General features: G+C 37.3%; 3 protein-coding genes and 1 non-coding gene across 7 annotated transcripts in view; 2 read left to right on the forward strand and 2 right to left on the reverse strand.

Moving 5' to 3' along the window:
• Window positions 1–290: 290 nt before the first annotated feature.
• Window positions 291–5,152, reverse strand: LOC134795586 (uncharacterized). Its single transcript, XM_063767479.1, has 5 exons — window positions 4,935–5,152; window positions 3,822–4,829; window positions 3,539–3,730; window positions 1,017–1,200; window positions 291–469 (listed from the first exon to the last, which is right to left on the reverse strand). The coding sequence occupies exons 1-5, from the start codon at window positions 5,121–5,123 to the stop codon at window positions 321–323; spliced, it is 1,722 nt and encodes a 573-aa protein (XP_063623549.1). The 5' UTR covers window positions 5,124–5,152; the 3' UTR covers window positions 291–320.
• Window positions 5,153–5,724: 572 nt separating this feature from the next.
• Window positions 5,725–17,377, reverse strand: LOC134795815 (mpv17-like protein). The gene is made up of 5 exons (XM_063767750.1): window positions 17,285–17,377; window positions 8,441–8,581; window positions 7,401–7,486; window positions 6,644–6,756; window positions 5,725–6,233 (listed from the first exon to the last, which is right to left on the reverse strand). The coding sequence occupies exons 2-5, from the start codon at window positions 8,567–8,569 to the stop codon at window positions 6,001–6,003; spliced, it is 561 nt and encodes a 186-aa protein (XP_063623820.1). The 5' UTR covers window positions 8,570–8,581; window positions 17,285–17,377; the 3' UTR covers window positions 5,725–6,000.
• Trnal-aag (transfer RNA leucine (anticodon AAG)) lies at window positions 7,970–8,051 on the forward strand. The gene has a single exon. It is a non-coding gene; the product is annotated as a tRNA-Leu (tRNA).
• A 7,509-nt stretch (window positions 17,378–24,886) lies between the features above and the next one.
• Window positions 24,887–27,941, forward strand: part of LOC134795587 (rab11 family-interacting protein 4) — a 135,052-nt gene continuing 131,997 nt past the window's right edge. For all 4 annotated transcript variants that reach the window (XR_010144827.1, XM_063767482.1, XM_063767480.1 and 1 more), the window contains exon 1: window positions 24,887–25,150. The gene's annotated coding sequence lies outside the window, so the exon portion shown is untranslated. The remainder of the gene's footprint in view (window positions 25,151–27,941) is intronic.

The raw sequence follows: 27,941 nt of genomic DNA on the forward strand, positions 1-27,941 counted from the left end.
GACGGCCAGCTGGTCGGGGTTGGAGACCAGCGCCGTATCACTCTTAGACCTGTGAAATGTGCTCGTACCAAAGAACAACATACCTTGTACTGAGAAGCCACAGCAAGCCGTTAAACCCCCTCTCCCCCCTTTACCGCACCGTCCGGTGCATCCTCTGTATCTTCTCCACTATGTCGTCCAGGATGATGGCCAACTGGTCGGGGCTGGAGACCAGCGCCGTATCACTCGTAGACCTGTGAAATGGTCTCGTACCAAAGAACAACATACCTTTTACTGAGAAGCCACAGCAAGCCGTTAAACCCCCCTGCCCCTCTCCTCCTCTACCGCACCGTCTGGTGCATCCTCTGTATCTCCTCCACCATGCCATCCAGTATGATGGCCAGCTGGTCGGGGCTGGAGACGAGCGCCCTGTCAGCCACGGCGCCGAATCGGAGAACGCCGCCGTAGCAAAGCGCAGTCACTCCTAAACCTGTAAAATGTGAAAAAAAACAGTCAATCAATCTAATCTCCTAGTCTAGTCGGTAGTGGCCCTGCCTACGAAGTAGGAGGTCACGGGTTCGAGTCCTGGTAAGGGCATTTATTTGTGTGTTTATCGCAGGTATTTGTACCTGAGTTATGGATGTTTTAACTATTATATCGTCGTCTAGTAGCCATAAGCATTATTGAGCTTACTGTGGGAGTAGGTAGATTTGTGTAATATGGTCCCATAGTATTTTTTTATTTTATTTTATCTAACTTTATTAGATAGAACAGCTAAGATTTGCAAATCAAGCGTGGCAAGTTCTCCTAACCGACGATCGGGCAAAGTTACATTTAACTATCCTGCCCCGTTGATAATCGGCCGCAGTGGCGTAGCTAGGCGTGGGCGAAGTGGGCCGTCGCCCACGGCCTCGCGCCCCAAGGGAGGCCTCGCGCGAGGCCCCATCGGGCACAGTGAAAGAAAAGGGCCTTGCAGATGCGACTTCGCCCACAGCTAGATTACTTCACGCTACGCCACTGTCCGGCCGGAACCTTACCAGTATTCCCTTTTAATGGTACAAAGAACACCAGTTTCTTGAGGGTATTGCCTCCGCAAATGTTTAGGCGTCGCGGCCCAGGCAGGTTGCTGAACACCATGGTTGCTTGGCTGCTGTTGAAAACGGGCAGCAGGACTTGTTTGGGCAGGACGCTGTTGAAGACTTTGAGGAGGTAATAGTTAGTCTGAAAGAAAAAGAAATGTACTTCAATAAGTTATTTTTGCTACCTACTTATACTGCATTTGTCTAGTCTGAAAAGGTTATTTTCTGGTCTGAACATTTTTTCAATGAGAACAACGATGAATTGCAAAAAAACTGGCTATAGAAAAAACCAAGGAGCTCACACTAGAACAAGGTATTTGGTTTCTCGATGCTCTTATTCATCCAATGAAAAAAGTTGTCCTGTTTGATCAACATTTGCCACACCCACTACACCCAGTCACCCAGTACCAGTACTATTACCTGGGTACTCACTTGTTTTACCATCTTCATTAACGTCGTTTTCAACTATTAATAAAAACTTTTTACTAAAAAAATTAAACCGACTTCAAAAAGGATGAAATAAAATATTATCCTTTTTTATGTCTATGCGTTACCAACTGATATGTTTGAAGTCGGTGCCAAGCCAAATTTTGAAGCATACCATGACTTTGGTGCGATTCGATAAGGATTTACCTACGTTGGATTGCCTTACACGACGACAATGAACGTACTTTCTGTAGGTACAGTCGACGTTAAAAATATGTTTACACTTTTCGCCTTATTACAAAGGAGTAAGGTGCAATAGTGTAAACATATCATTGACGTCGACTGGACCTAAGAACACACCTCAGAACACACGATCAAACCTTCTTGGCGCAGTCCGTACCATGTTAGTCGGCACATTAGTGTAAATATAAATGCATTTTTTTGCCGTCGTATTTTTTAAAGAGTATTTCTTACTAATGCTCGAACAGTCTATAGCACGCAAGTGTGGGATTGGGACTGAGTTATTTCCCGTCCCTTATCCAGAGGACTACATTTAAAAATATAAAACAATTCAAGGAATTTACCATCTTGCCAAATTTCACCTAAAGGGGTTCAGTTGTTTAGCCATGAAAAGGCGACAAAGAGGCAGACAGAATTCTTTACACATTTATAATAGTTATTAGTACAGTTCTAATGGGATTTATAGCCATAAAGCTGATTATTTTTGTCTGGTATTGTTACTACTTGGATTGGCACCGACTTCAAACATATCAGTTGGTAACGCATAGACATAAAAAAGGATAATATTTTATTTCATCCTTTTTGAAGTCGGTTTAATTTTTTTAGTAAAAAGTTTTTATTTTACCATTTTTAGTTTTAACGCATTGTTAAGAGCGCGACGCATGAATGAAAAACAAGATCATGTTTAACACTAAATTCGTGTACCTATTACTTTAGTAAATATGTAATCAGGAATTTTCTCGAGTCCGTCTGGGAAATTATAATTCCTGTCAACTAAATCCATCCGCCCGCCCCGCCACTGACGCAATCCCTCAGCCCCCCGATCACTCAACCTCACAGCACATCAACCCCTGATCCAGGAACCCCTCGATCCCGAACCAGCAACCCTTCAACCGCCATTCCCCGACCCCTTAATCCCTGACCCCTTAACTCCTAACCCCAACCCCCGATCAGTAGCCTTACCAGCTTACCACGAGTTTGACATCGATATATTCGCTAGCATGTGTGTAACTTACTTCCTATGCATCTCGCTCGTACTAACCTTAGTGTGAGCGAGATGCATAAAAAGTTACATTTAGATGCATACGACGTTAGCGAATATGTCAATGTCAAACTTGTGGTAAGGCTACAGTTGCGGTACATCTAATTGGTGGTTTTCGGAAGCAAATGCTCGAGTTACTTTAGAAAACCCCGAAATCACTTAACACGTGCCTTTAAAAATTGAGGAGTTCCCTCAATTCCTCATGGATTCCATCATCAGACCAGAACCAAAAATAATACGGAAACACCTTGGAGGTAACTTCTTCCAAATAAAAAAAGAATTACTCAAATCGGATCACAGGTGCCGGAGTAATCGCTGAACATACTTACATTTAAATAAATCATCATCATTATCATCAAAATAATCATCATCATCAGGTCTACTTCATCATATTGGTGGTTTTCGGAAGAAAATGCTCGAGTTGCTTAAGAAAACGCCCAAAACACCATGCATGTGCCTTTAAAAATTGAGGAGTTCCCTCAATTCCTCATGGATCCCATCATCAGAACAGAACCAAATTAAAATGGGACCAACTCGGAGGTAGCTCCTTTCAAACAAAAAAAGAATTACTGAAATCGGACTACGGATGTCGGAGTAATCGGTGAACGTACATAGAAAAAAAAAAAAAAAAAATAGCCACAACCGAATACAGAACCTCCTCCTTCTATGAAATTGAAATCGGTTAAAAAACAGCATGCCAGCTAGAGTTGACGTGCAAACTTACTCCTGGGTTTGCCAGTTTAGCATCGCTTCTCTTTGGAATAACACTTACCAAAGGGTCAGCACTTCTGCGCAGCTCATCCCAACGTTCTTGAACTTCTTCCCTTTTGCACGCTTTCACCGGTAAATCCAGTACAGTCACGCTAAAATCGTTTTCCAATACCAGACTATTGTCAACTATCGTAGCTGGAGGAAATCTAACTGGCAACACAACTGCTACGTCCCTTGGAATGTGGGCCATCGTCTGTTAGAAGTATAAAAAATATTATGAATCGAGGTTCAAGAAATTACAAGGAAAATTTACTTTAAGTAACTTACCTACGAGCACAATTTACCTTTGAAAAGTATTTGTGCAAGCCACTTGATAAAGCTGATGCTAAAACATCAGTAAATTTCATGTTATCTACACTGTCCTTAATTTCTTTTACCATTGTCAACAAATTTTCATCAGATTCAGTCCACTTAAATATTTTTTCACCGAACAATACTGGCCCGTGTAGGGAATTATCATCTGGTTTCCGAATAATCCCATCTACAAAGCAAATTGGCATTTCTAATAATTTCTCCATCATATCTATTAAATTATTTGGAGACTCTTGGATTCTAGTGTTATACATTTCAGCATTCGAAAACATGCTAACCGCGCAATCTTTTTTATCATCAGCTAAAGTTTTGCATAGAAACTCAATCAAAGCAACTCCGTCACCAACTGAATGATGGATTCTGAACACAATACCGTATTCACCTCTTTCTTGACCGTAATTACTGACTTTCTGCTTTGTAACCAATATTTTAAATAACGCCTCATCATTGTATGGCAGCGATTGATTTGATATTTCAGTCATTAAGGTTTCTAAGTCTTCGGTACTGAGCGTGTCAGATTTTTTTGGAAAATCAATCATTTCAACATACTGATTTATATCAATACTGCTGTATCGTCTCCAATAGTAGAATCCATATCCTTCACTTCTTCTGAAGAATAGTTTATCAGTGGCTTGATTGGGGAAAATATTCAGTAGCTTGTGTTTGATATTTAGAACGAGAGCTGTAGGTGAATCAGACTCTATGACTCCCAGAACAGTTATGACACTCTTCGTGGTATCGTCTTCCAAACTCCAGAAGACATCGAAGCTGTCGAGGAAACTAACGAAATATTTGTCCTTGTTCTTGATAATCACAGCACACGCAAGTTTGTACACTAATGCTAAGAGCAGAAACGCTATTATTAATGGCAGCATTGTCGCTAAGACAATTAGTGTTATAGCTCTGGGTAGAGTTTTTGCGTTTAAGTTTCCGAAATTTTTATCATTCTTCCACGAGGGTGCAGAAAAAATGGCACGAAACTGAAAAATATAAGTGTTTAGTCAGCATCAGAACTCTCTCACTCATAATAACCGGAATTATGGAACCGATAATACTATAATAGTGTTATTGTACCAACTAGATACCTTTTGATTAAATATGAAATTAGCCACTGTAACCAACACCAAACCGACAATGGCACCAAGTCCAACTGTTTTGGAAACTTGCAGGGGTACACTAGGAATACTTAAAGATAGATTAGTCAACAACTGTGTCCTGTTTAAATGCGATTGTTCATTCACTGAGCACTTTAACAAATAACTTATTTCCTCCATTTTTAAAAAGATATGTGCTTACACTTTGGAAATATGAATGGATATATATATAATGTGATACTCTTATCAATGTAGATTGCGATTCTTCAAGACACCGCAGACAACTGAAAGAGGGCTGTTGATTCGCAAACATGTAAACTATGTGAAGCCATACTTGCTTAAGAAATTATTACTCACCCTGTTGATTTAATTATGCGAATTATGTTCGAGTAATACCTATAGTGCAAAATGATATACTGTTGTGTAATCGTTCTAAGGTAGAAACCTCGGGTAGAAACTATATCTCTGTTAAATTGAGTCTTTTGCACCGGAAGCGTCTAGGAGCGGCAGCAATGTTTAGTTAGTAACTTGTGTGTGTTTAGTTTGTAAGTATGACTAACTGTATGTATGTTGTAAAATATATAATAAATTGAAAGAGAAGAAATTGTCATGCTATAAAAAAAAGCGAACGGCAAACAAACACTTTTGTAATTTACTTACGTCTAATTTTATATTATCTAAAATATACAATTTAAATACAAATTAACATGTGCATTTATTAACGAGTATTTATTCATTACGCACTGTATATAGGATTACGTACTTACAATACTTTCAGTATACAAATAGGACCTGCTATTTAAACTAATTAATAGAAACGTACTTAACCAGGTACCTACCTAATATGAATACTATATATAACATCAAAAATACAAATGCCCGTCAATCGAATGTTCTTGAAAGTCCACGTGGGTGGCTAATTCCTTTGTAGGTATACTTTACTAATTAATAATTCATTAGACATGCAATACAGCAAACAGGCGAGAAACATTTTCCATATTAAACTAATTATACCTAAAGACTTTTATCCCATCAAATTATCCCGCTAAATTCTTTCTCATAGATCCTTTTCACTGCCGGTGGTCATCTTCTGTCTCTTGATGAAGCAAAGCACGTTTATCCAAATGAAAGAAACGGATGAGATGTAGACGACCCGCAGCTGGGGAGGCATGAAGTAGAAGTTGATGGTCTGACCAGGGATCCAGAAGCACTGGTTGGCGATGAAAGTCTTCCAGTACTTTTCTTTTAGCTCTTCGAAGATGTTGGCTCTGCCTTCTAGGTATCCGAGTACTGAAATAAAGAACGGATGCAATTAATTACATTCTTGTATAGAAAAGGTTAACTTCTGCTGATGTTTGAGGTTTGCACATAGGTATTTTTTTACACTTAAATCGGATACAAGTTCGACTTTTTTCGCCGTGGTTACTTTTCAGAAGTTTCACAACAATCTTAGAACACCTTTTGATAAAACAGAAGGACCATTTTCATTCACGGTTACATGCAAATACCTACTCTCTATTTAATACCTATTTACCTACTTCAAACAATTAATTGATGTGCAGAATCTTTCTATGCTTTGTTAAGTCCAAATGTTAAGACCCAAGAGTCATGAAAGCCGGTCACTGAGATAAACAATTAATTCCTATACATATTTCCCCATTATTTCACAGTGAGTGCAACTCATAAGTCATAACACTTACTGACATAAAAGCTGGCTAGCAGGACCGGGGTCATTGTGAACTGGTCGATCACCACCTTCGTGGCCACCGTCTTCATCGCTTTACCTACGAACTTCGAGTCTAGGAACTTATACCTGTGAAACATATAGAATAAAAGGGTAAAAAAATAGGACTACCTATACACGGTGGCCAGAAAATAAGTGCATTCCCGTTGCTAGGGAGGTTTTGGGATTATACTGAGCAACTTTTACTATGGTACCAACCACGAAATCGTGACAAAGTTTTTGCTGTTTCATACATTTTGGCTGGTCCATTTTCTATGGGAGGGTAATTTTTTTTTCGTGATTACGTGTTTGTTCCCATAGTACAAGTTGCTCAGTATAATCCCAAAACCTCTCTGGCAACGGAAATGCACTTATTTTTTGACCATCCTGTATAAATAGATACGCTTAGCGAGTGCTTCGGTTCCCTTCAGAATCTAGGGGAACCGAAGCAGGGGGAAACCAAGCTGACAATCGTTCGCAGAGAAACGAAGCGCTATCTGTCTCTGTCGCACTATCTGGAAGAGTGATAGAGAGACAATCGCGTTTTGTTTCGTTTTCTGCAAACGATTGTTATCTTGGCTATGCCCCCTTGTTGACCTTAAATAAGTAACAACAATCGTTTCCAAATTAAAATTAAAATTAAAAATTTACACATTATATTTGGAATTAAGACGAATGACTTGTAATAAAAAAAACGGAGGTAGTCAACTCATTATGAATTGGAAAATACTTGCCAATAATACAAGGTAGGAGCGTAGACGCAGCTGCCGACTGCCACGATGCGCGCCGCCGCTGCTAAGTCTATCTCCGGCTTTTCAGGCTGAAAATACATGAAAAGTATAAAGGTTTTAGAAACGAAAGTAGAAGTACGAGTATATATAATCCATACTATCCATACTAATGCATACATATAAATTATGAGAAAGTGTGTCTTGTCTGTACCTCTTCACGCTTAAAGCGCTGTACCGATTTAGATAAAATTTGGTATGGAGATAGTTTGAGGCCCAAGGAAGGACGTAGGATAGTTTTTATCCTATGTCCTTCCTCATCATCCATCATCATCATCATCAACACACGCAGACCAAGCCGCAGGCAGAAACTAGTATTATATAACACGTAAGCAATAAATAGGAATATATACTGATAAAGTAATATTTAAATTGATCACTTCATGTCGCTAATATATCGTTCATACACAGATAATTAGCTATATTTATCTTCCCTCATACGTTACGCATTATCATGAATATGATGACGTAACCGGCGACAGTAAGTTTTGTCAACATTCGCCAGCCACGTCAACGGTAGCGTGGCCGAGCGGTCTAAGGCGCTGGTTTAAGGCACCAGTCTCTTCGGAGGCGTGGGTTCGAATCCCACCGCTGCCATGATGTTTTTGTTTAGTTATTTTTAATTATAATTTCATTTTTGTGTAAATTTGAAATGGGTTACTATACATATGAAAGATTTTTTTAGTCGCTCTACATAAATAGTTCATCACACTCCTATGATAACCAACCCTAAAAGCTTTTAATAACCATAACGTAATACGAGTAAGTATGTAAATCTAACCAACGGTAACGATAAAAGTCCGAGAAATTATTAAAATTAGTTTAGATATGTGTAATAATACATGTATATATACCTAGATAGAGTAAAAAATCTATTTTTATTAGAGATTTGCACACACACATTGATTTGCTTATATAAATTAACTCTACCACGCAGGGACTCTGGTGCTGCCCCCCTACCAGTTCATGCTGTATGAGATCATTACCGTATTATATTTGTTGAAGGTCTGTTGCGACAGTTCCGCCGCCGTGTAGAAGGTGGCGTACACAGCCGTGTTGGTCAGCAGGGGGTATTTGCGTAGCGCCGTTTTGCCCAGCCCTATGACTCTTGACATGGTGCTTGCTTCCTGAAAATATTTACATCATAAAATAAAAACATACATAATAAAAGCCTATTATTATAGGACAATCTTTTACACAAATCGACCTAGCCCCACAGTAGGTCAAGCTGCAAAAGTACATGACCACTTTTTGAGTAAATTTCTCATAATGCAGGTGCATGTCAATATCCAATAAGATTTTTTTAGATATTATTATTCTTAATCGAATGTTACATTGGTGAATAGCCGAGTAAAATTACTAGACAGGCCACTTTCAAACCAGCGATCGTGAGTTCAAACCCTGATTCATACACAATAAGTTACCAAGTACTTTTATGTAGATACAGTCAGCAGCAGAAGTTGCTAAGCGGGCGAGGTGTTCAAAATTACCTCGACGCGCTCTTATTCTCGTAACAGTAAAGTCGCGTCAAGATCATTTTGAACACCTCGCCCGCTTAGCAACTTCTGCTGCTGACTGTATGTGGAATCTATAACTGGTTGTTAGATGAAGACACTTAGAATCGGTAAATATAAGTGTAAGTATATAACTCAAAAATAATTCGCTGACATAAGAGCTATGCGACACATATTGAGTATGAAGTTGATGTGTGCACCCATACTCTTACACTTGATTGTGCAGCTAACTAGGTATATATGCAGTACCGTCTTTACAATAAGCTCCTCAGGGGGCCCCGAAGTACAGACAGTAACAGTAGGTACTTATATTTGATTGCCCATATTAAATAGAAGATCATAGTAGAAAAATGTTTGTTTAATTAACTTTCTTTACTTTCCAAAAGCGCCCCAAATTTTTATGTGCCCGAGGGCCCCAACATAGTTTAAGACGGCCATGTAGGTATATACCTATGCATGTAAATATCTGACTACTACAATTGTAAAACAGACCCTTTTTCGTCGCTTTACAACTGCAAGCATCATGGTTAGCCAGTTCCTCATAGCCCGTGAAATTTCATACGTAACTATTTTCCAATTTTATGTATATAAAGCTCTGAAATGAAAGGTTTTAGGGGTTCTTTCAAGCCGGTTCCTGTTTTCGCAGACATCTTGTAATTGACATTAATTTGTCTTGTTTGACAACTTAGAAGTCAAGTAAAAAAGAAAGCTATTTGTAAGTAGTTTAGTTTTATTGACAAATCTTTTGTCTCTATGATTATAATACCTTACATTTACCTATCCGTCAAAGAGTTCTGTCATGTTTGGCGTGTATTTCAATAATAGATCCAATGACCTCAATTTACTTACATCTATGAATAGATCTATGATTTTAATATTTTAGTACGCATTTATTAGTAAACATAGTGAATATACTGATTATTTATGCTCTTTGTATGAGATTATACTTTCTTAAAATCCAATCACGCACGACTCGCACGAGTCTGCGATGCGTAACATATGGGTTTCGTTTATTATACAAAAAAAGAGTCAAGTTATTCTCAAAGTGCCAAGATAACACTGCAGAATAATTCGTATGTTCAAACAAGATAACCGTGGCTTTGGGTAGGAAGCGAAAAATGGAGACAAGGCAAGCAGGAGTTAATTTTTTTATGGAGATTCATGGTAAGCCAGCCACTACTATGATTATGTAGATATTGTAGATACCTATGTTTGGTTTTGAAAAATGAATTGTGCAAGGCAACGTTACAGGAATATTTCTCCAAATTAAGATTTGGTACTTATCTAAGCATTCGAAATAAACAATCTACTTGATCTGAAGGCCGAAAAAATATTTTTTCCGAAATCAGCCCCGCTTTGTTACACCATCAACCAAATACATTTGAGCGGCTTTCCATATTCCACTTCTTTTTAATTTCTTCCTTCTAACCTTCTAACCTTAGACCTGATATTTGTCTAAATAGTTAGTAGGTACAGTCGAGGACATAAATATGTATACATTTCTTCACCTTAACCCATTGAAATAAGGTGAAAAAATGTATACCTACATATTTATGTCATGTATTATGCGATGCGCCATTACCTACTACATTTCATTGCTTATTGTTACACAGCAATTTCCGCACTTTACATAGTTTATGCTAAATAATTCAGTTTGCACATACGTTGGTATAACTTACAAATTAATATAGAATAGAAAGAAGTTAGCAGTTAAAAATATGTATAGTAGCGTCTTTTTAGGGTTCCGTACCCAAAGGGTAAAACGGGACCCTATTACTAAGACTCCGTTGTCCGTCCGTCCGTCCGTCCGTCCGTCCGTCTGTCACCAAGCTGTATCTCACGAACCGTCATAGCTAGACAGTTGAAATTTTCACAGATGATGTATTTCTGTTGCCGCTATAACAATAAATACTAAAAACAGAATAAAATAAAGATTTAAGTGGGGCTCCCATACAACTAACGTGATTTTTTACCGAAGTTAAGCAACGTCGGGCGGGGTCATTACTTGGATGCGTTTTTTTTTTGCCGTTTTTTGCATTATGGTACGGAACCCTTCGTGCGCGAGTCCGACTCGCACTTGCCCGGTTTTTTTCTCATTTTAAGGACAATCGTAAGTCGTAACATGAGCTTTACAATTAGATATCTGACTACATGACTCCAACTCAGAAACCAATAACTATAAGTATAAGTAAGTACCTACCTAAATAAATATGTAGGTATACGTACCTATTACCTATAGGCATTTTTTCAGCAACATATTTTTTATCTGTGTAACAACTATAACAAGTTTGAAATGCGTTAGCAACATCATATTCCCTTTGTGACAGAAAACCTATTATACACCTCTCTCGACTTCTAAAGTCAGTCATTAATTATTGGCTCTGAATCTGAATAAACCGATTGGATCTGAATAAAAAATACGTTTCAAAAACCAAACGGATGCTCGTAACTCGTAAATACACCCGCCATCGCCATGATTGCCATCAGTGTTGGCCGAACGTTAATGCAATTGACCATTAAAAATTAACCATTGAAAAGGTTAATTGCCATTAACCATTAACCATTGAAGGGAAATTAATTATCAATTGCATTGATCATCAATTTGCATTAATATTAATTTATTTCGAACCACTAACAATTAAAAAGAATTAATGGTTATTGCTTTACAAACCATTGAAAATTAAATCAATTTTGAATAAAAATTAAAAATGTGATTGATAATTAACAATTAACAAGAATAAACATCGTAATTTTTGTCTCTGTATTTTTATGCAGGGTTTTCCCATATGTTCCCCGCGAAGACAAATGGGAATTCACCCATTATTGGTAATTATTGGTAATAATGGGTGCTTATTGGTGTATTCCCATTTGTCCCCGATTCGCGTGACCTACGCCATGCATGAAGCTGGGACAAATGGGAATGTTTTATGTGAATGAATATGAACGGCGGGGAACAAAAGGGATACACCCGATATTAGTGTTCCCATTTGTCTCCGCTCCAATGAGATGGGGAAAAATGGAAATATTTCTGTGCAGCTTCTTTTCCCATATGTTTCTATACACTCATTATAGGTGTATTCCTATTTGTCCCTGCCATATGTGAGTTGGAGACAAATGGGAAACGGGGACAAATGGGATTTATATGCAGAGCCTATTCCATCTGTTCCAGGTGGGAACAAATGAGAAAACATCGGAAAATGAAGTGTTCCCATTTGTCCCCACCTTATTGGTGTGGAGACAAATGGGAAACGGGGACAAATGGGATTTATATACAGAGCCTATTCCATCTGTTCCAGGTGGGAACAAATGGGAAAACATCAGAAAATGATGTGTTCCTATTTGTTCCCACCTTATTGGTGTGGAGACAAATGGGAAACGGGGTAAATGGGATTTATTTGCAGCGTCTATTCCATCTGTTCCAGGTGGGAAAAAATGGGAAAACATGGGAAAATGATGTGTTCACATTTGTCTCCACACCAATAAGGTGGGGATAAATGGGAATGTTTTATGTGAATGAATATGAACGGCGGGGAACAAAAGGGATACACCCGATATTAGTGTTCCCATTTGTCTCCGCTCCAATGAGATGGGGAAAAATGGAAATATTTCTGTGCAGCTTCTTTTCCCATATGTTTCTATACACTCATTATAGGTGTATTCCTATTTGTCCCTGCCATATGTGAGTTGGAGACAAATGGGAAACGGGGACAAATGGGATTTATATGCAGAGCCTATTCCATCTGTTCCAGGTAGATATGAGCGCCGATAGGCATTTAGCCGGCGGCGGCGCGCCGGTCAAAATCGGTCGGCGGCGGCGGCGAATCGGCGGCGTGGCCTTGATTAATGAAAAAATAATTAAAACCAAAATTTTACCGAATTTACACGTTTTTACTGTAAGAAAGTTATAAAATAAGTGCATTTTTGAATTGCAAGCAAAATTTATTGAATAAAGGTACGAAAAAAGTTTTATATAGTATAAACGGTATCGAGCGGCATCAGAGGCGGTCTTAATCTTGGCGAGGCCCTGGCCGGAAGATCTTTGCGAGGCCCTTATCTATTGTGCTAAGGGGTCATCCATTAATTACGTCACACGAATTTCTAGGTTTTTTTACCCCTCCCCCCTCCTTGTCACACTTGGTCACATTTGGCAAGCCCCTCCCCCCTGGTGTGACGTCACATTTCTTCAACGAAATCGGCAAATATTTATTTAATATTTTATCAAAATATTTTTGACAAAAGAAATATTAGTAATTTTATAACCCAAACTGATTAAGAAATAAAATTAAACGAATAAAAACGATTCTCGTTTCAAAAACTTGTTATTTAAATGTATATTAGCGTATAAAATAATTTAAATATATTTTCGATTACTGATGAAGTTAAAGTGACGTCACAAAGTTTGTGACTCCTCCTCCCCCTTGTCACACATGTCACATTTTCTTGACCCCCTCCCTCCCCCTAAACGTGTGATGTAATAAATGGATGACCCCTAAGTAAAAAGTAGCGGATTGACTGTATCAGGAAACATCTGGTCGACTGTCCAAAGAGCCGAAGTGAGGAAAATCAAGCTCCGTTATTAACCAATATCGACCCAACAAACCGGTTTATGTCAAAAAGTGAGGCCCAAGGCCGAGCTCCACCTAACACCGAAGACCAGATTCGGACGCCTTCCCATCCGAGGCCAGAGGCTGAGCTGCAGGTAAGCATACAGCTTAGAATCGAACGCCAAGTGTGAGCTTGGCTGACGGCCGAATGCGCGGAGTGCCGATTACGGCGCGCTTCTGTGCGAGGACGAAGGCCAAGCTGCAAGAGGGCAGAGCTTGGAATTGGCCCAGTGTAAGCAAGACCGAAGGCCGATAAAGACCGTGGCCACAGTGTTAAAGACCTCTGGGGCTCTCCTGTAGCTGCATTCGTGGGAGGCCAAAGGCCGTGCTGCAGTGGAGCTAAGATTGGAGAAGAACCAAGCATTTTAAAGGCGAGGCCAAAAGTTACGCTCCAAACAGGGCCGAAAACTTAGAGGTTCAGATAGCGGCTTACTTCTATGCGAGCGATGCGAGGCCAAAGATTGGTCTGCGAGAGAGAAAAGCTTGAAATTTGAACAATGGCCAAGCTTAAAATGAGACCTGATTCCGTTTCCGATGCCTTCCGTGCAAAGCCAACGGCCGGACCTTTGGGCGTGAAAACGCTTAATATCTGAAATTAACCCCCTTTTACACCTTTTTAAGACATTTAAACCATGCTTGCAATAATTGAATTCGCGGTAAATGACGGATGAGCTAGCCAGCGGGCAAAATTAGTCATTTCGTTGCTCTAACACTAGTAGCGCGGTTACCAAACAGAAAAGTTTGAATTTACCATCGATATTTTAGAATTATATGGTCCTAAAATACCTTTTGAATGTCTATAAGCTATTCAGACTGGCGCCGTTAAAGATCTAAACTAGATAAAATATATATTATATGATTCTGAAAGTAGTAGTATCTAACAAGGTCACGCCGATGCCACGCCGATAGCGCAGCGTCGGCGGCGGCGGCGCGTAAATTTTGTCGGCGGCGGCGGCGCGCCGGCGCGGCGCTCATATCTAGTTCCAGGTGGGAACAAATGAGAAAACATCGGAAAATGAAATGTTCCCATTTGTCCCCAACGTATTGGTGTGGAGACAAATGGGAAACGGGGACAAATGGGATTTATATGCAGAGCCTATTCCATCTGTTCCAGGTGGGAACAAATGGGAAAACATCAGAAAATGATGTGTTCCTATTTGTTCCCACCTTATTGGTGTGGAGACAAATGGGAAACGGAGTAAATGGGATTTATATGCAGCGTCTATTCCATCTGTTCCAGGTGGGAAAAAATGGGAAAACATGGGAAAATGATGTGTTCACATTTGTCTCCACACCAATAAGGTGGGGATAAATGGGAATGTTTTATATGAATGAATATGAACGGCGGGGAACAAAAGGGATACACCCGATATTAGTGTTCCCATTTGGCTCCGCTCCAATGAGATGGGGAAAAATGAAAATATTTCTATGCAGCGTCTTTTCCCATATGTTTATATACACTCATTTTAGGTGTATTCCTATTTGACCCTGCCATATGTGAGTTGGAGACAAATGGGAAACGGGGACAAATGGGATTTCTTATGCAGAGCCTATTCCATCTGTTCCAGTTGGGAACAAATGGGAAAACATCAGAAAATGATGTGTTCCCATTTGTCCCCACCTTATTGGTGTAGAGACAAATGGGAAACGGGGACAAATGGGATTTATATGCAGCGTCTATTCCATCTGTTCCAGGTGGGAACAAATGGGAAAACATCGGAAAATGATGTGTTCCCATTTGTCTCCACACCAATAAGGTGGGAACACACGGGAAATATTTATATGCAGTCTTTTCCTATATGTTCCCCGAGGGGACAAATGGGAATACACTCATTATTGGTTATAATGGGTGCATTGTTGGTGTATTCCCACTTATCCCCTATCCACGTGTCCTACGCGATACATGAGAGAAAGGACAAATGGGAACACATCATTTTCCCATTTTTTCCCACCTGGAACAGATGGAATAGACGCTGCATATAAATCCCATTTGTCCCCGTTTCCCATTTGTCTCCACACTAATAAGGTGGGGACAAATGGGAACACTTCGTTTTGCGATGTTTTCTCATTTGTTCCCACCTGGAACAGATGGAATAGGCTCTGCATATAAATCCCATTTGTCCCCGTTTCCCATTTATCTCCAACTCACATATAGCAGGGACAAATAGGAATACACCTATAATGAGTGTATAGAAACATATGGGAAAAGAAGCTGCACATAAATATTTCCATTTTTCCCCATCTCATTGGAGCGGAGACAAATGGGAACACTAATATCGGGTGTATCCCTTTTTTTCCCCGCCGTTCATATTCATTCATATAAAACATTCCCATTTGTCCCAGCTTCATGCATGGCGTAGGTCACGCGAATCGGGAACAAATGGGAAAACATCGGAAAATGATGTATTCCCATTTGTCCCTTCTCATGTATGGCGTAGGACACATGCATAGGGGACAAGTGGGAATACACCAATAATGCACCCATTATAACCAATAATGGGTGTATTCCCATTTGTCCCCGCGGGGAACATGTAAGAAAAGACTGCATATAAATATTTCCCATTTGTCCCCACCTTATTGGTGTGGAGACAAATGGGAACACATCATTTTCCGATGTTTTCCCATTTGTTCCCACCTAGAACAGATGGAATAGACGCCTCATATTAATCCCATTTGTTCCCGTTTAGGATTTGTCTCCACACCAATAAGGGGGGGACAAATGGGAACACATAATTTTCTGACGTATGTCCATTTGTTCCCACCTGGAACAGATGGAATAGGCTCTGCATATAAATCCCATTTGTCCCCGTTTCCCATTTGTCTCCAACTCACATATGGCAGGGACAAATAGGAATACACCTATAATGAGTGTATAGAAACATGGGAAAAGACGCTGCATAGAAATATTTTCATTTTTCCCCATCTCATTGGAGCGGAGACAAATGGGAACACTAATATCGGGCGTATCCCTTTTGTTTCCCGCCGTTCATATTCATTCGTATAAAACATTCCCATTTGTCCCCACCTTATTGGTGTGGAGACAAATGTGAACACATCATTTTCCCATGTTTTCCCATTTTTTCCCACCTGGAACAGATGGAATAGACGCTGCATATAAATCCCATTTGTCCCCGTTTCCCATTTGTCTCCACACCAATAAGGTGGGGACAAATGGGAACACATCATTTTCTGATGTTTTCCCGTTTGTTCCCACCTGGAACAGATGGAATAGGTTCTGCATATAAATCCCATTTGTCCCCGTTTCCCATTTGTCTCCAACTCACATATGGCAGCGACAAATAGGAATACACCTATAATGAGTGTATAGAAACATATAGTGTAGAGTCTCATGTTAAAATATGTATCACGATCTGATAATTCACTGAAGCTTGTATTAATGGTTATTTTTATTTATAATTTTAATAGTTCCAACAGTTCCAAGCAAAAGTAACATTAATTATTAGTTTATGAAATAAATTATTTAATTCCATTAAACGTTAATGCAGATTGACAATCAATGTAATTAAACGTCTCAAACTTCAATTCTAACTAATTTTAATTATATTGATGCGTAATGCAATTGATTAATTGCGGAATTAATGGTTAATGCAATTGATTAATTGTTAATTAGAATTAACCATTACGGCCAACACTGATTGCCATGAATGAATATTGAACCATTTATTATAATAGACACCACAATATTACTCACGTGAATTTAAATATACAGCTAGCCGCGTCCGGTCTATCCAATCCAATGTTTCTATAACTAGTTCTTATTCAAATAATAAGTAACTAGTATTTATTCAAATGATAACACTTGAAACACAGCCTCTTTTAACAAGCTCCAATTGTTATGTGCTTGAGATATTTTTATCTAAAGATATCGCGTTTAATCGTGATAACACTTTTAATAACTGTCAAGATTGTTCAGTAATAGATTCTCTGTTTTTATCAACATTAGCACAAACTAATGGTTTTATTCGACGTGCACATGCTAGTAGCCGAGGGTGTCACTGCGCACTGTCCGTTTGCTAGTTATTCAATTGACTTCAATACAATAGGTAATTTAGAGTAACCTATTTTTATATGGTTTGTTTTACTTTTCAATTGTGACACTGTTTTAAGGTCGAACGTGTATTTATTTACCATTCTTGTTACATGTAATTAATCAATAGTAGGCACCTATTTATAAACCGGTTAAGGAAATATGAACATGCAAAATAGATTTATATACCTACATATGTAATATTGTATAGGTATTAAAAGACTGACCTGGTAAAGTAGCGAATGGGCTAGTGATCCAGTGTCGTGAGTTCAAGTATCACCCAAGACAGTATTCCGCTTTTAAATTTATTCTAAGCTGGTAAAATTTGCTTAATGAAATGGATGTTTACTTAATCCAAATTAAATAAACTATCTTTCAGTTTGCTAAGTTTTTGTTTTACCTATACTCGTAACTAGGTATATTTGTGTCGTTTTCAAGTAAAAGGTACCATAAGGACCAAATTTACTTGTATCTTTATATTATACGAATAACTTGTCAAAGCGTCCTTTTGCTTGAAAATGACACATCTTATAAAATACCTATTTGCTCCATAATTGAAGTTACGTGAAAATTATTTAAATTAAATTAATTTTAATATTATTTTAGCAAAACTAAACTCTAACAAATTAAATTAATTATTCAAATATTTGGTCGGCTACAACAAAATGGGTATATTTTAGAAGGAACTTATTGTACAACAGATGCATAGAGTTAGACCAAGAAAAGTCTGCAGAGATCTTGACAGCACACGCAGTGCCAGTGTTATTTACTTATACGTCATAATTTCATAGAAGTTTGACGTTTAAAATAACACCTGCACTGCGTGTGCTGTCAAAACCTCTGCAGACTTTTCTTGGTCTAACTCTACGTCCGTCCACAATATTATATTACATTACTTCTATGTGATATTATACAATAGGTTAGAGATAAGATAAGTATTACTTCCTTGCATGACAAATCTATTGTGTAGGCGATTGTAAACTGCATAGAAACACCTGATAAGAGATAAAGAAAGCATGTTGATAAATTGATAATCTGTTGACCCACTCTACTAAGTTACGTTACGACCCTTGCGCGTTGGAGGGTCTGCCATTTTGTGGCCTGAATCGGAAATATATGTGCACATCCCAAGTAGCATTGCAAGCTGTATATAAGCTGTATATTAAAGTTTATTTGTATACTATAAGCTGTACAGTTAGGCTGTACAAAGGCTGTATAAGCGCTTATACAGCCCTTATAAGTAAAAAAAGGGCCCAAATTATACAGCCTTTGGCGTTATTAGAGCTGTAGAGTAGCTGTATAAGCAATACATAAGCTGCATGTGCATAATAGTTGCATTACAGCTATATTTCGGTGTAACAGGAAACCTTAACACTACAGATAATCTCTTATAAGTACGATATAAGAATATAAGTTTTAAATGAGTTATAAGAAAGAATTACAAGAGAATAATAATCATTTAAGAAACTAAAATGTCTTAATCTTGTTCATTCGTAATATAGTAATGGCGACAATAAAGTATTACAGTGGATGGTAAAAGTAAAAGTAAATATTATACAGGACTTGAATGGAATATTACATTATTCGTAAGTGCGGATTATTATTTATTGTGAACCTGTGTATCTTTTCTGGCAAAATATTTACGTGCCTGCAAAATAACAAAGAGAAACCATAAGGAAAATATCAAAAATCGGTAAAGTTACTGTTTGTTTTTAAGGTTAGAGTATCAAAAATATTTATAAATATTAATTCTAAGGCTAAACAATTTATTTTAGCTGGTAATCATAACACGGCGTTAGTCTGCTAAATATTTGCAAGTATTTCTTTAATTATATTTACAAATACGTTTTTTTTTATTGTTAAATGGCGACAATTTTTAAACAGCCTACAGGATAGTTGGAGAGCATTATAATCTTAGTAGCTGTGCTGTGTAATAAATGGAGTGTCTTTTACAGCTTTTGTAATTAAAACAGCTTTATAATAGAATATTTGTATTCGTTTGGCTGTATTTCGGTTCTCCGTACATAAGTTATAATTCTCTTTAGAAATCCGTATAACAAATAAAAAACCTGTACCTACGTAACTGTCATATATTCCTTTAGTTTTATAATACACTTATTTTCAGAAATCATTACACTACTATACTTATACGAGTGTAACATTACGCCAAAAGATTGTTATAAGCAACTCTATCAGTAATACAGAAAAAAGCTGTACTATAGCTGCCATTTATTAATTTGGTTTTATAATACCCTTACAGACAGAAGTTATACAACTACTATTCTTATAGGAGAGTAAGATTACGCCATAAGAAATAGCTTTAAAACGGGGTTGACAGATACTTTTGTACAGCTACAAGTGCCAAGTGATACTACAATACAGCCTGTATACAGCTTTTACGATAAAATTTGCTTGTAGTGTTTCACAACACTTAATGTTTTAAAACGGAGTTGACAGATACTTTTGTACAGCTAAAAGTGCCAAGTGTTACTACAATACAGCCTGTATACAGCTTTTACGATAGAATTAGCTTGTAGTCTCTCACAACACTTTTAGTTTTATAGTAGATTTTTTATATTCTGATAAAGCACCAGAATCCTTTATAATGATGTTATACAGCTTGAGCTGTATAATGTCTGTAAAGTACCTTTTATACAGCTTAAATCTTTTCTGACACTCTTATACGTCCCTTAAATCACTCTAAGTTCTTAATTGGCTGCTATATTGATGTTGCCGACACTTCCATGCTACTTGGGATGTATAGGTACATTGCCAAAGCAATAATAGTGCTACCATCTACCGTTCTCGTCGGTACGTTTCCTTGTGCATAGTAGGTTCTGTCATCTTGTGGGCTACATCGGAAGCATAAACGACATTTACGCCTCGCGCCAAAAATATGACGGCTCCTATGCTGCCCCCTATAGTTCATGCTAGAGATGCAACGGATAGTTGTTTGGCCGGATACCGGATACCGGATATTCGGCCTGACCATCGGCCGAATATCCGGTATCCATTCCATTCCATTCGGCCAGCGGAATTATACCTACATTTCGGTTTTTCAGGTGCGCATTCTGCAGGTTTGACCTGTTTCGTAATGCAGGTTCACGCGGACTCATTTCTAGGTTCGAAATAAGTGCGCGTGCAAGTCAGTGGAATGTTTAAATTGTTTTTCACCTCAGCAGCTCGAACAAGGGTACTTTGCTTCTTAAAAACAGTGAGCAAAATGCGATTTTGCTCACAGAGTGAGACAAAATGACATTCAAGTTACCTTTGTAATCAAATGTCATTTCAACATGCGGGGTCTAATACAAGTTCGATATACTTGGGTTCTATTATCTTTGTCCCTCTAGGTATGTTCTCACTGCTTAGGGTGAAAAATTTTGTGTACTACACGAGATCAAAGTTATTTACATCTCGTGCGCTTTTGAATCCCTTACTACGCTCAAGATTCTAAATTAGATTTACTCGCTACGCTCGTGAATCTATTATAGAATCTTTCGCTTGCACGGGACTCAAAATAAGCACTCGAAGAAATATCAAACTTTGATCTCTTGTTGTACAAATAACTATTAAAATAATAAACAAGTACGATTATGACCGTGTCTGTTTCTTAAATCCAATTTGTTTACTCCAAAATCAAGCATTGTTACTATCCGGTATCCGGCCGGATATTATGTCACTATTCTGTATCCGGCCGGATACTAAAATATTGGCCGAATATCCGGTGCATCTCTAGTTCATGCACGGGGCCTATTGATCAACACCTATCGATATCGCTTAGGCATTCGCTCCTTTTGCCCTTACATCTTATAAACAAAGATTGGATTATTAATAAAACATAAATAAAATGAAATATTAATCTCGAATCTTCATTATTTTAGGTACTATTTTAGTATTTTAGCGCAGATATTTGGTCATGAGCGGCGAAACGTGAGCGGTCACATGTTTAATTCTCAATAAATAATGAATTAATCAAAACCACACGTGCTGAACTTCGTCGTATTTTATTTATCGATAGGTTTGAATCGTTTTTCAATAGGCGAGCTTATTGTAGGCAAATTCTTTGTTTAACAGCCGTCATAAAATCTGTTTATTCCATATTCCATGTAAATAACCGCAGTTTCGGTTTCGGCAAAAAAAATGTGTTTGGGGCGAAGGTTCGTTTTCAGCTGAAAAGCGAACGTTCAGTTTCGGTCCGACACTAATGAAAATATGATTTATTGAAATAACATACCTATGCGAACTAAAATCACTTGGAGCATTAGCATTTCTATACAAATATCTGGGAGACCGAGCTTGGCTCGGAAAACACAAAAACACAAAAATGCGCGTTTTCCCAGAGATAAGACCTAGCTAGATCGATTTTTCGCCCCCGAAAACCTCCATATAGCAAATTTTAACGAAATCGTTAGAGCCGTTTCCGAGATCCCCGAAATATAATACAATTACATAGGTATATAAATAAACAAGAATTGCTCGTTTAAAGGTATTAGATAGATATTTATATATGTATATTTTATATAAGCCTATACGGTGTCCCACTGCTGGGCAAAGGCCTCCCCCCTCGATTTCCATTCGTCTCGGTTTTGAGCAATCTCCGGCCATTATGTATATTATTACTTATAAATTTTAAGTGGTGATTTATATAAACGATTTTCATTTGGCTAGGGCCCTATTTGCATTGAAACTGTCTGAGTGGTGACAGCCCCCTTAAATTGCCTTGCAACCTGTTGCTTCTAACCCTGACCTGAGCTAACATTAACTTTGCTTATTATCACTATACTATAGATTGTTATGTTCAAAGCTTATAAATAACGGGCTAGAGTCCGTCCAAGCTGACTAGGCACCCACTTGGACAGAGCAAAGTGAGGAAGTGTCATTATGAAAGTCATACTTTAATAGAAATATATCTAATACCTTTAAACGAGCAATTCTTGTTTATTTATATTGGAGATCTCGGAAACGGCTCTAATGATTTCGATGAAATTTGCTATATGGGGGTTTTCGGGGGCGATAAATCGATCTAGCTAGGTTTTATCTCTGGGAAAACGCGCATTGTTGAGTTTTTATATGTTTTCCGAGCAAAGCTCGGTCCCCCAGATATTTTGACACTAATGTTAACATTGCTGCATTTTGTCATTGCACATGCAATGCAGAGTTAGCTTGGTCCGACTTTAATTATTTTAGATTTTGACGAAAACAAAGGCTCAAGTTACTTGATCCACCTTAATTCTAGAAAAAATCAAAACCAAATGTTTGGGCATGTCAATAAATCTCGCAAGCACGCTAATAAGCTTACCAACAAAAAAAATTATAATAACCCTACCTATAAGTGGTCCAGCGCAGATAAGATAAGATAACTTCTTAGGATTTCTCATAAGTTGTGCATTCTGTAAAGTTGTAAAATGGAGACGCGCGGGGCCGTGAGCGCCGGTGCCAGGTAACAGGAGGTACGGTCGCACGGTGGTTCCAACGTCCGACCCGTGCTGGGCAAAAAATCAAAGTTAGTTGTTGTGTTAGTTTAGTTTAAAAAGGTAAACCCAATAAAATAGAATAACCTTAGTCGAAGTATACGTTTGAAATACCTATTAGAATATAACAAAGAGAGGGATTACATTTAATAGCAAAAATTTTGTAATTTAGGTATTTCATTACAGCACGACAATATAAGTAGGTAATGTATACAGAGATTTTTTAAATATTATATTTCAAAAATTGGATATATTTATAAGTATGTAATTGTTAAGATAAACCTACAAATTGGAATATATTTTTTCTTAAACATTTGCCTATCGATTAAATACTCTTAATGCAAAAAAAGTAGACAAGATTTTCTTTGCATTTTCATCTACGTTTAATAATACGGTATAAAAATACACAAAAACGAGTCTGATGGTAAAACTGATTGATTAAATGCTAACAGTAATCATACATCAGTCAATACATCAGTGATTCACGTTCTCCGAGTAATCACACTCGGGTCTAACCATTAACAAATTCTTTGCGATAATTGCGCCCATTATTCAATATTTAATTAGATTTCTAATAAACGATACTTACAGCCGCTACTTTAGTTATTGCTTGTCTCATTATTGCATTTTCGCATTAAAGTCAATCGTTAGCACAAATGTCTCGCATATCATGAATCTAAACAATTCTGGTATTTTGATGAAAGCAGCCCAGTGGGCGCTCTTGATCCGTCCCTCCCACGTCACCGTGTATCTCTCTCTCGCATCATCGCGCTGTCCCTGTCCCGCAGCAGTCAGTCACCGCGGAGCGCTATAGTGTAAACAACGTTATTTACGGTATTTGACGTCTGTCACTCACTACAGCAACACTACGTAAAATGTCTTGCACATTGAAATCACAAAGGAAAACAACTGCACTGCGAACGTTTACGTTCTACGTCTTTTTTTTTTTAATTTTAGTGTTGTCCGGACACCACCGTTATGAATCGGTAGTCGTCTAAGTAAATCGATATGAATATTTCATTTTAGGTCGCAACAAAGCATTATTAAATTTATTATATTTACTTTCGAATAGATAGTGTATCGATTTCTGAACGATCCGGTATTGACGTTTGAAAGTAAAGTTTTTGTATTGGTGCAGTTCGTCGTAGTTATATTATAGAAAGCTATAAATGTTTTGTTCTGTTTGTTTGTTTTGTTCGAAATAAAAATATTTCATTTCATTTCATTTCATATGTGTCTGTCCCACTACTGGGCAAAAGCCTCCTCTCTCCCTTATCCGAATTATCTATTAATAAATTTAAGAATTATGTAAAGCGCAAACTTATTTCAGGGGCCCACTGATTAACAATCCGCAGGACGGTATCGGCCTGTCAGTTGTTAGGAACTGTCAAAATTTTGTTCTAACTGACAGGCCCGACTAAAGCTTATTATACCACACAAGATTACATAATACTACAACGTGGGATTAATTGTTATTCGAAATGATTATTTATTTATTAGGTATATTTGATTATTGATGAGGAAATGGATATTCCGATAGTTTCAATTTTGACGATAGGTGCGACCTACTAGGTCGATGTATTAAATGCATTTACCTTGCGGGAAAAACATATAATTTTAGCTTTATTTAAATCTCAAATAAAAAATCATTATACGTCACAATTCGATACCTCAGTCTATGTGCCATCCAATCGTAATCGCTTGCTGTGACAATCGATTTGCGTTAGTTACATCTCTATATACGTCAGTCATAATGTGTCAAATACCGTAAATAAAGTTGTTTACACTATAGCGATATACAGGTGTACCGCTCCGCGATATGATAAATATTCACGTAAACGAAAACCGGTTTTTTCAGCAAGTTTAACTGAAACTTATTTGATAACTGCAAGGAAGAATTGTGATTTGTAAAAGTGGTTCCTGGTTTGTTGTTGCGAGTGTTTTAAGTGGTGTTTCGAAACAGTGACAACAAGTTTTCTTGTGTTGTGTGTACGGTCCTTGAATCGGAGGCTTCGTCGGTGCCGTTTCTTTTACGTTTTGGAGACGATTAGTGCCGAAGGTATGCGCTTTGTCTTTTTTCTATGCCATTTCTCTTAAATGCCCATAGAGTGTCCATGGATTAGGCACTTAAATATTTCTTTTATTGTTATGACCCATAAAGTTACCAAATGGAAGTGACATCAATAAATATAACGCATTAAATTTTATAGTGGTCCTTCGAACCGGATATTTACCAATTGGTGACCAAAATAAACACATAAAACATGTTGTTTATTATTATGTTATTATTAAACAAATTTGTTTTTCATCAGAGATGAAAAAACAACAGCTTATTTAATCAAATGCCAACTTTAATAACGGCAAGGCAATTTATTCGTGCACGAAACATCTTATTTTCATCTGTATTCCATAGAGTCGATAACGCTATAATAAGGTTATACAAAATGTATTGAGCAACCAAAACATTGCCAAACTACGGGCCCTAAATTATGGTTTCAACCGTAACTTGTATGAAATAAGATTCAATTTTGTAGAAAATGTAAAAAAAAAGTATCAGGTGCGTCAATTGTGGGAACGCAGTCAAGTGCAACGGGAATGCCTACCTAAAAATAGGGTGCATCGTTTTTTTAACTAAATAGAATTAAGTACACGTTTGGGTACATTCTAAATACAATCATAATTTAACGCTCCTAAAGCTGATGATAGATCGTTGTTTAATTAGGTTTGATGACTTTTTAAATATCTGAAAATATTGACTCTACCTGTTATACTACATATACTCGTTTCTACTTTACGACGGTTTTTCTTGTAGTTTTATGTTGTTACCATGTGTTATTATTTACATTGAAAATCTACTTACCAAAGATTCTATGTCGGCTATTGTCAGCGACGTGGTTAACTTTAGCTGTTAAGGGTTACCATGATTGCTAGTGCAATTTATACTTTATTACACAACTAAACTGATTTTTTTATTGTTTTTTATTGTAGGTACTTGCAATTCGTTGTTTTTTTTTGTTGGTAATTAAATATCTTTTTTTTCAACGGGTGTCTCTATATTCTCTATAACTTTACATACACAAGTACAATTGTAGAAATGTTTCATTTATATGTATGGTAATGTAGTGGTAGATTTAATAAAGTGCTGTTACTTAATTGGTTTGAATGCTATTACTTATAAACGAGTTTTAGAAACCATCTAATATCCTTACAAATGGAAATCCATATGTAGTAAAAAATATGTTTCATTTTGGTAAAAAAACGTAAGTACGGTATAGTTAGGTATTATCGGCGTCACTAATCCATGTTTACCTCTTTTTTGTAGAAGCCAGGTGATATAACGGTCCTTTCACTGTCTTTCCTTAAATAATATAAAAGGCTGTGTTATGTGTACACGTATGTAAATGCTGGTTATGTTATTTCCTTTCAGTATCCGTTTTAATTAAAATTTGAAAGTATGGTTCTCTGACAATTAGTGCATGTCCACCCGAAAAGCCAGTGGCTGATTTTGTAAGTCATTGTGACTGTTACAAGCAGAGTTGTAGCACGACAATTTAATTTACTTTAAAGGTACATGTCTAGACTTAAAGTTGATTTTCTTATTTTACAGAGTTACCTAATAAAGGCGAATATTTTCCACTGTATTACAAATAAACAGCTGGAAATTGTAAAAATCCTGTGTTACCTGTAGCGTGACATCACGTACAAATAACCGGCCATTTCCGATATCTGTGTGCGGTAAAACAGATCTCTGACTCACCGGGTGATACAGTAAAAAAAGTACTCAATGATTGGTACTGTAAACGTCAACAATCGTTAAATTGTATATAATTATAAACTGTGATTGTCAAGTATTTTTTCATCGAAGGTGCAGGTAACTAGAGTGCCATAATTATATGTTCAGATAGCGAAAAGGATGTGTTGTGTGTGACTCTAGTTAATAATGTAAAACATGGAAGATATTTCGATTACCTAGTTGACATTTCCCCGCAGTCGAAATTGTCCCACTGCACCTATTAACTTATTTTTTAAATGAAGCAGAATGGGATAAATTAGATCAATTTAAAAAAATTGTGAGTCGTGCCTATGAGCTATGCTTAATTGTATCACAATAGAAGAAAATTAAAATTATCAAATACTGTTTTGAAATAAATACTATTACAAATTTGCTTAATTAATAATGATTGATGAGATTCTAACATTTGGAGGTTTAAAAATATCCTGAAATAATTAAAGTGAAACTTACCGGATCTGAACTGATCATAAACCTAATTGAACAATACAATACAATACTCTTCATTGCACACCTCACTCACTCGTAGTATACAATAAATGTACAGTAACATAAACAAAGACAATAGAGGTAGCAACAGGCGGTCTTATCGCTTAAGAACGATCTCTTCCAGACAACCTTTGGGTATCGGAGACGATAAAATTTAATATACGGTAGGTGGCGCCCGTGGGTGGCGCAAAGAAAAAATATGAAAATTAGATTAATTTTTGATTTATTTATATTAAAGTGTCATTCTATGGAACTTGCTAACTATGTAAACAAACCGCCGTTGAAATCATCTTTCAGTGACAATTTCAATATGGCGGTTTGTTTACATAGTTAGCAAGTTCCATAGAATGACACTTTATAATATATAATTGTGAATAGGTACCTAATGTACCTATGCATTGTTTTCAGTTATAACAACCAATTTAGAATTCCAATTTGCAGGTTATACGACCAAGATCGTTCGTAACCGGCCGTTCGTTTTGTTTTTGTTGCTAAACGAACCAATTGTTAGTTGCGATTACGTAAAGAATGACGATTTCTTCGACAGAAAAAACGGCATTTAGGAACAATT

The sequence above is a fragment of the Cydia splendana genome, chromosome 12, assembly GCF_910591565.1.
Source record: "Cydia splendana chromosome 12, ilCydSple1.2, whole genome shotgun sequence".
Lineage (NCBI taxonomy): Eukaryota > Metazoa > Arthropoda > Insecta > Lepidoptera > Tortricidae > Cydia > Cydia splendana.